General features: G+C 44.1%; 1 protein-coding gene across 1 annotated transcript; it reads left to right on the forward strand.

Annotated features, from left to right (window-relative positions):
• Positions 1-717: 717 nt before the first annotated feature.
• On the forward strand, positions 718-9056 carry LOC122925125 (zinc finger protein OZF-like). Its single transcript, XM_044276654.1, has 2 exons — positions 718-769; positions 6959-9056. The coding sequence occupies exons 1-2, from the start codon at positions 718-720 to the stop codon at positions 8248-8250; spliced, it is 1344 nt and encodes a 447-aa protein (XP_044132589.1). The 3' UTR covers positions 8251-9056.
• The last annotated feature ends 303 nt before the right edge of the window (positions 9057-9359 follow it).

The following is a 9359-nucleotide window of genomic DNA, read 5'->3' on the forward strand; positions in this document are numbered from 1 at the left end:
GTACACTTAGCTTTGAAGCAAACAGGAGGACAGATCAGCGTGCACACACACTCCAGGAGGAAATATAAGCCGCCCAGAAAAGCATTCTGAGGAGGCATTTAAAGGGAAGCAATTAAGACATGACAGCTGAGAGAGGCTGACGAGAGGAGGAGCTGAATACCACAACACAGAAATTCAAGGAGGAGGTTCTGAAAGGCCTCTGTCAGAGCTTCTCAGCTGTCTGGTTGTGACAGGTAAGAGCTGTCATGTGCAGTGTATACACGTGTGTGCAGTGACATGTAATGGAGGAGCACCAGCCTCTTATATGCAATATACGGCCACCTGAATGAGCCCTATTGGAGAGGAGACTGGGAGTAGTTGGTTTATCCGATCTTTAGACAGATCTACAGGATGCCATGTATTCAGTCACTGTGTGCTTGTGTCTCCACAGATGGATCCAGGAGGAGAAATCCACCAGAGAGATGTCCCCGTCTTCTGTATTCCCAGGACTGTCCAGATGAGAAGGTCCCAGAGAATCCTCAGGTAGATGGAGCTGAGCCCTATACACATCTATATAGGGGGGTCCTGCGGTCATAGAGGGGTCATAGATTGTGGGGGTCTCTTATGTGGATCTGTTAGATTTCCCACCTGTCTGCTGTATTTTCTGAATTGTTACAGATGAGAAATCAGGGGGAAGATGTGACTGATATTACAGTGGAGGATGAAGAAGAGAGGATGATGGGCGATCCCAGTGAGATGGAGGAGGACATTCCAGGAGATGTCACCACAGGTATGGAATCATGAATGGAGAAAGTGACCTCAGATTCTGTCCTTGGTGCCTTCAGGGCAGGAGGAGAATCTGATCACCGGCTGCTGCGCTGCTCTTTGATTGGAGATGTCCCCATCACATCATGAAGTGTTCTCCTTATCCAGCTGACGGCGATCTCTGATCAGATTCTTCTCTGATCCCGGCTGTTCCTGCAGGACATGACTGTCAGTCACATCCACACACCCACTGGGGATTATGGGGGCACAGCTTTTGTGCCTGTGCTTTCATGATGGATACATGTACGGCTTTGTGCAGGAAAGGGTTAGCCATCATGTTGATGGTTAAAGGGATTTTGCATTAAAAAAAAGTTAATAACACTGCTCTAAACCTGTCCTCATAAGACAATGACTAAATTCTCTCCTCTTTAACTTTGGACAGCACCCCAAAGATCAAGCCCCCATACTTGTACATCAACGTAAAAAGGAAAAAGTTATGGGTATTTTGAATGCAAAAGCACAAAAATTACTAGTTTTCTCAAAAATCAATATATTTTTTTTAATTGTGGAAAAGGACTAAAGCATGAAAACTATTCTATCACCTCCCCATAGAATAAAATGAGCTTCTTATGACCACGTTGTCATGTCCTTGGCTTCAGCCTGAGACGTGCGCTTTGCCTCATGTGCATTAGCTTCTGACTAGGATCAGCTTTTCCATTACAATAGACGATCTCTCTCTAGATTTCACAATACAAAATGCATGTAGTATGATATAGAGCTTAGACCTGATGAGGCCGGTGTACTTTCCTTGAAACTCCATGTCAGAATGGCTGTAAAAAAAACACGTTTTTTTACATTTCTCTGTCTGATATTAAGATAAGCGTATTATTACTCCCGCTAGAGATTGTTTGAATCCTGTGTTCACAAGCTAAACTCCGTCTCCATCCACCTGTAGCTCAGGTGACAAGCTCCTTCCAGTGCACCTCCTCCTCTGCTGCTGCCTCGCACATGCTCAGTACAGGCTGCAGTAAAATAAAGCTGAAGATGGATTTAGAATCTGTAATTCCACACTGAAACTGCTGCTGTCAGATGGAGGATCTCTCGTTACAGAGTCAGGGAGACTACAGCTTGTACTGAGAGTGTGTGAGACTGCAGCAGCGGAGGAGGTGCACTGAAAAGAGCTTATCCATTAAAGGATATGGACACCTTTTTTACACCAATTAATTTATTTTGTAGAGAAAATCATTTCTCCAATTGGTTCTATTTATTTATCTTTTTTCGTTTTCCTTCTCCAGCCTCAGGTGCTTCCTATGCTCACGGCTGCTCTCTGTGGATTTACAGAGAATCCCTCATCTGACGGATTCTCTGTAACTCCTCCTGGCTCCACACGGGAGCGCGCAGTGTCTCTCTCCCTCTTCTAACCCCCCCCCCTTCAGGATGGCAGAGTGGTGCAGACTGTCAGCTGTAACATACAGCTGACAGTCTGCTTCAACCTGCAGACATAACCCCTTCCATGCCATGGTCAATGTGTGGAACATGCCCCCAACCCCATCTCTCCTGTTCAGTATGGCCTCTTGTGCCCTTGTGCCCCCCCGGCAGCGCAGCAGTCCTGCATCCATCCAACCCCTGTCAATGCTGGACACAAACCCCCACCGCAGTACAGGATGGCACAGCAGCACAGGAGACCCCTAATCCCCTGCCCCAGTTCAGGATGGCCGAGCAGAGCCCCCCTCCCCTTCAGAACGGCGTGCCCGCAGAAAGCATGCCCCCCCCCCCCTCGCCGTTCAGGATGGCCAAGCAAAGCTGACGACACACAGCTGACAATCTGCTTGAAACAGATGACATCGGTGCTGGCACCCATGTCGATCGTTTAACCCCTTCCATGCCGCGGTCCTTAGGTCCCGCTGTGTGGAAGGGGCTAACCATCGGGCCACTGCTCTGCCTTTACAGTCATCCAGATTGCCATGGTATATCTGAGCCTGATCAGGCTAAGGGTCCATTCAGACATCCGCAAAATGGATCCTGGATGCGTTCCATTGCGGAACGGATCCGGACCCATTCATTTTCAATGGGGATGGAAAAGATGCAGTCCGCGGCTCCACCAAAAAATAGAACATGTCCTATTCTTGTCCACAGCTGCAGACAAGAATAGGCATTTCTATTGGGGTGCTGGCCCGGTGTTTTGCAATTACGGACCCGCAAAACACTGTGGACGTGTGAATGGACCCTAAGTGTAATTGAAAATTAACTATACAGTGTACTGCAGTGTATTGTAGAGGCATCAGACCCACTGGATCTGCAAGAACCAAGTGAGTCTGGGCCAAAAAAGTGTGAAATTTTTATTTATTTTTTTAATAAAAAAAAATAACATACTTTATCCGCACATATAATTGGTTAATTAAAAAAACAAACAATACTAAACATGTTTGGTATTGCCGCATCCATAACGACCTAATCTATATGCAGTGTTATGTACCTGATGAAGGGGAACTACTCCCCGAAACGCGTTGTACTTCTGCAATAAATACGTTTCTATTTACCATCACTATCTGGACTGGATTCTTGCGCCCTGGGATATTTTATCCATTTATCTCTGTAATCTATAAAAGGATCATGTTACTTTCACCGCACGGGGAACGCCATAAAAAAAAAACTATGATAGAATTGAAGTTTTGCCCACCTCACTTCCCAAAAAATGGTATAAAAAGAGTTATGTACCCAAAGTTAGCACCAATCAAACTGTCATCTCATTCCGCAAAAAATGAGACCCTACCCCAGACAATCGTCCAAAAAATATAAAAAAAATATGGCTTTCCGAAAATAGAGACACAAAAACATTTTTTTTCAAAAATGCTTTTATTGTGTAAAAATCAACTTTATGTTGACCTGACTGAGGGCAGCATAAATTAGTGACAGAAATGCTGATCTCAGCGCTGTGTCACTCATTAGCTAAAAGTAAGTGGTTGCCGAGAACCAGCATCATAATCATTACAGCCCAGGCCTGGAAAAGAGTCAAATCTACCGCAAAAGAGTCCTGGTTATTCATAATCTCCTGCTCTCCTCGCCCATCTGCTGATGATTGCAGTTCTCTTCTAGAGAGAAAAGGAGAAAACTAGGTAGAAGCCTGACAGTCATCAGCAGGTGGGGGGGGGGGGGGGAGCAGGAATTCATGAATAACCATGACTCTTCTCAGGTGGCCGTGACTCTTTTCCAGGCCCAGTCTGCAATGATTGTGATGTTGGTTCTCGGCAAGTTTTGTCACAATCTGTAGTTCTCTGGCCCCTTACCGACTTCCGTTGAATCCTTGGGACCTTAATCTGGTTCTCAGCACTCTCCAGTCCTCTCAGTTTGAACCTTTGCAGCAGGTGTCCCTTCGCTTCCTGTCCTACATGGTGGCCTCTTGGGCAGTACATCATGAGTAAGGATGAGCGAACCCGTGGAAGTTCAGGTTTGCTGGGTTCGGCCAAACTTCAGGTAAAAGTTCAATTTCGAGACCATGTGGTGAGCACGGTGACGTCATCGCAGGTCCTTTTGCAGGCCCTTTTGCAGGTCCTGCAGAATGAAGAAAGAAGAGGATACCATCTGCGCGATCAAGTGGATGAGGTGAATTTTTTTTTATTATTAAGAATGCTATTATTTTCCGTTATAACCATAATGGAAAATAATAAATTCACCTGAACACCAAACCCGAACCTGAACTTCAGTGAAAAAGTTTGGGTCCGGGTACCCGAACTCGCAAAGTTTGGTATGAACCCGAACTTTGTCGTTCGGATTCCCTCAACCCTAATCATGAGGCTTCAGCCCTTCAGTGCATCTTCTGACACTTCTCTGGGGCGTAGAGTTTTGCAGATGACCGTCCTCTGATTGGCCGGATTCTTCCTTTAGGACCTACCCCGGAGACTGCTCTGTAACGTCCCAAGGTCAAGCCAGTCGATACGAACGCGGCGATACCAAAAATGTATACTTTTTTTTATTTATGTAATTTTTACACAATAACAGCTTTTTTTAAAACCAAAAAAATGATGTTTTAGTGTCTCCATACTCTGAGCCATATTTTTTTTTATTTTTTGGGCGATTGTCTCAGGTAGGGGCTCATTTTTTGCGGGATGAGGTGACGGTTAGATTGGTACTATTTAGGTGGGCAAACGCCTTTTTGATCGCTTGCTGTTGTACTTTTTGTGATGTAAAGTGCCCAAAAAATTGTTTATTTAGCACAGTTTTTATTTTTTATTTATTTTTTACAGTGTTCATCTGAGGGGTTAGGTCATGTGATATGTTTATAGAGCCGGTTGATACGGACGCGGCGATACCCGATATGTATCCTTTTTTTTTTCCCTATTTTTTACCAATTTTTTAAACTTTATTTGGGGAAAATGACGTTTTTGTTTATTTTTACTTGGGGGGAAAACTTTATTTTTTCAACTTAATTTTTTTCACTTTATTTTTTGTCCCACTTTGGGACTTGAACTTTTGGGGGTCTAATCCTATAAAATGCATTCCAATACTTCTGTATTGGAATGCATTGGCTGTATGAGTAACCCTAAGTTCACACCTGAGCGTTTTACAGCGCGTTCCTACGCGCTGTAAAACGCTCAACAAGGAGAAACCAATGATTCCCTATGAGAATGGTTCTCACCTGGGTGTTTTACAGCGCGTACGATCGCGCTGTAAAACGCCCGACGCTCAAACAAGTTCTTGAGCTTTTTTGGGGCGTTTTGTCGCGCGTTCCCGTACATAGATATTCGGGAACGCGCGGAAATGTGTGTTCACCTGTCTCTGTATGCGCGATTTGTAAACGCCGGTACAATCGCGCATACAGAGCGCTCCTTTCGGAACGCTCAGGTGTGAACCCAGGGTAATACTGTGTGTATTACTCATACAGCTTCCGGCCTGTGAGATCCAGGGGGCTGGATCTCACAGGCTCTTCACCGGAAGGCAGCGCAATGCCTTCCTTAGGCATCGCGCTGCCTTCAATGCCATCGGGTCCCCCCCACAGCCCCATGGGGACCTGATGGCACCGCCGACCACCGCCGCCGCACCAGGTAAAAGCCGCAAACCGCAGGTCTGAATTGATCACGGGACCCCCCCGCGCATTTAGCCGTGGTGTCTGCTCAATGATTTGAGCAGGCAGCGTGTTCCGATCGGAACTGATCGGAACTATAGATGACGTACCGGTACGTCATGGGTCCTTAAGGACTCGGGAACCATGCTGTACCGGTACATCAGGGGTCCCTAAGGGGTTCAGGTAAAGGGCATCTGTCAGCAGATGTGTACCTATAAACCTGGCTAACACTTTGTATGTGCACCTGGAGGCTGAAGGTATCTGTGTGGGTCCCATATTCATATATGACCGCATTGCTGAGAAAAATTGTTACTTAGAGGCTCAGCTCTCTCTGCAACGGCCGTGCCCTCTGCACCTTCACTGACAGAGCCAAGCAGTGAAAATATCATCACGGCTGTTGCAGGGAGAGCTGAGCCTCTAGTAGTAATGGTAACACTCCTGTTGCTCCTAGAGTCTCAATTGCATATCTTAAAACATATGCGGGCACATATGAACATGGAACCAACACAGATGTCTTCAGCTGCCAAGTGCACATGTAACAGGTCAGCCAGTGTCATAGGTACAAAACTGCTGACAGATGCCCTTTAACTTGTTGTATTAATGTGATGATATTGAAGGGCCAAATGTCTTCACATAAGGCAGATCACCATACATGGTTGTTTTTTCACATTTTTGAGCTAGGTTTGTGTAACAAAAGTGGTGAACAGGTGTAGAGCAGAAACCTGGACTTCAGGAAGTGTTATAGAAAGCTTTAAAAGACTGGAATCACACATGAAGTTTTTGGTGCAGACTTCTGAACCAAAGCACAGAGTGGATTCAGAATGAATCCCTTATACCCCTAGTCAGTTGGATCCCCCAGTGGGCCCCTAGTCCCCCACCCCCGGAACAAGGGCCAGCCAGTATCCTCTTTCCCCAGGAACCCGCCTTTTTGAAGCTGTTGCAGGGACCCTCATAATCATCTTGAGTGTCTTGCTCCCCTCAGCTATGTGAATAGGTAATATTTGCATGTACACTGCGCCCCCACACTGAGTTTTACAGGTGGGCTCTAGGCACCTAAGATCGACACTGTCCCTGGATTCACTATCAACCTAAAAATATTTTTTTTTTTAGTTTTCTACTCAAATCATAAAATTCCAATTTTTATCTTCACAGACAATACCATTAAGAATTCCGATTCACTAAATTATAAAGCAGAGGAAGATAACATGCAGCGCTCTTTAGGAGAAAACCACATTACCCTTAATGTGTATCCAGGACTTCACAGTACAGATCTGTCTTATAATCCCTCTCAGCATCAAGAACCCTCTCCAGATCAGCCACAGATAACCACAAGTAAAGGTCAGAAAGGGGCTAAATGGTTACAGTGTGGTATGGCATTCACAAAAAGATCAAGACTTTCTCCACACAGAAGACGTCACACAGGAGCGAAGCCATACTCCTGTTCTGAATGTGGGAAGAGCTTGACAAGGAAATCAAATTTTGTTACACATGAGCGAATTCACACAGGAGAGAAGCCATATTCATCTTTAGAATGTGACAAATGTTTTACACAGAAAGCACATCTAGTTGAACATAAGAGAATTCACACAGGGGAGAAATCATATTCATGTCCAGAATGTGGGAAATGTTTTGCACAAAAAACAAGCCTTATTATCCATCAGAGAATTCACACAGGAAATAAACCATATTCATGTTTAGTATGTGGGAAATGTTTTATATGGAAATCATCACTTGTTACACATGAGATATGTCATGCAGGAAAGATTTTATGTACAGAATGTGGGAAATGTTTTTCAAAACAAACAACCCTTACTAGCCATCAGAGAATTCACACAGGAGAGAAGCCATATTCATGTTCAGAATGTGGGAAATGTTTTGCAGAAAAGTCAGGTCTTAAGAAACATGAGAGGAGAAGTCACACAGGGGAGAAGCCGTATTCATGTTCAGAATGTGGGAAATGCTTTACAAATAAATCCAATCTTGTTACACATAAGATAATTCACACAGGAGAGAAGCCATATTTATGTTCAGAATGTGGGAAATGTTTTGCATTAAAATCCCATCTTGTTACGCATAAGAGATGTCACAGAGGAGAGAAACCATATTCATGTTCAGAATGTGGGAAATGTTTTACGCAGAATAGTAGCCTTATTAGCCATCAAAGAATTCACACAGGAGAGAAACCATTTTCATGCTTAGAATGTGGGAAATGCTTTACAAATAAATCCAATCTTGTTACACATGAGAGAATTCACACAGGAGAGAAGCCATATTCATGTTCGGAATGTGGGAAATGTTTTACAGATAGATCAAATCTTGTTTTACATAAGAGTGTTCACACAGGAGTGAAGCCATATTCATGTTTAGAATGTGGTAAATGTTTTACACTGAAATCGTACCTTGTTAAACATGAGAGAATTCACACAGGAGAGAAGTCATATTAATGTTCACTATATGGGAAAGGTTGTGTACTAAAATCATATCTTGTTAGACATTAGAGAAGTCAGTAGAGTGCCTTTTTGCGCTCAGGGTGTGGCAAATGTTTTATTGCTATAGACAACATTAAGGAGAGAAGCTGTTTTATATGTGGAAACTGTTTTGCAAGGAAATCAATTAGATTAGAAGAAAGTATATTCTTTTTTTTTGAATATGGGAAATACTCTAAGAGCAAAACCGAATTTAAACCCCAGTTATTCACAGACCTTGAGGTTGGGGCTACATACAACATATGTCACATGACAGCAAGTCTCGGAATAGTTGTGCAACTTTCCTGCAACTTGCTATTTCCACGACGCGAGGGAGGCTCGTACCCGTCTGCCATTGGCTGCTTCCCCCAAACACCGTATGTTTTCATCCGTGCACAGGGAGAAGCAGCAGCGGCGGTGCGGGGACCAGGAGCAGCGCAGGGAGTGGAGTAAGTATATTCCCTCTGAGGGGCTTGGCACATGGGGGAAGGCTGTCACGTGAAAGTATTAATTATAGAAGGAATATCCCATATCACTCGTCATTAAAACCACTCAGTCAATTATTATATAAGTGCAATGGTAATGAAATGCAATGGTACATTTGGCTTGTGGGTGAAATTTCAAGATGAACCTAAAATGCCCTTTAACCTTTACAGGTGAACTTAATGTAACATTCTCTAAACTTCTGAATGCACATGTTCTACTGTTCAATGCTTCAGTACTTTTTGCACAACTTGCTGTTCTCTAACAAGGATGCCACTATTAAAAATGTATCATAAATGAAAGCTTACTCCATAAATATTTTTTTTATTAAATATGTGTTTAAAAAAATTAATTTTAAAAGTTCTAAATGCTGGTTCCATCCTATGGTAGCCTGGACGTTTCCCACTTCAGTGGCCGAGACTGCGCAGTTCGTTCTTGTGAAGGAGAGAGAGACGGCTAACCCTAACTGCTTTGTACAGCAAATGCAGAAGCCCCTTGCCACTCCTCCCTAAAGTTCACCATTATCCGGGCCCTCCTGCTCCACCCAGGGTTGCCACCTGTCAAGCTGGTGCCGGTATGTTTTTTCTGGCCTGCCCTGGGCAGAT

Source organism: Bufo gargarizans, chromosome 1, assembly GCF_014858855.1.
Source record: "Bufo gargarizans isolate SCDJY-AF-19 chromosome 1, ASM1485885v1, whole genome shotgun sequence".
Taxonomy (NCBI): Eukaryota; Metazoa; Chordata; class Amphibia; order Anura; family Bufonidae; genus Bufo; species Bufo gargarizans.

Excerpts from the sequence above, each read along its gene's own strand:
- LOC122925125 (XM_044276654.1), top strand. The coding sequence starts at position 718 with ATGGGCGATCCCAGTGAGATGGAGGAGGACATTCCAGGAGATGTCACC. Across the intron at positions 770-6,958 it reads TCCAGGAGATGTCACCACAG|ACAATACCATTAAGAATTCC; the intron begins GTATGGAATCAT and ends TTATCTTCACAG.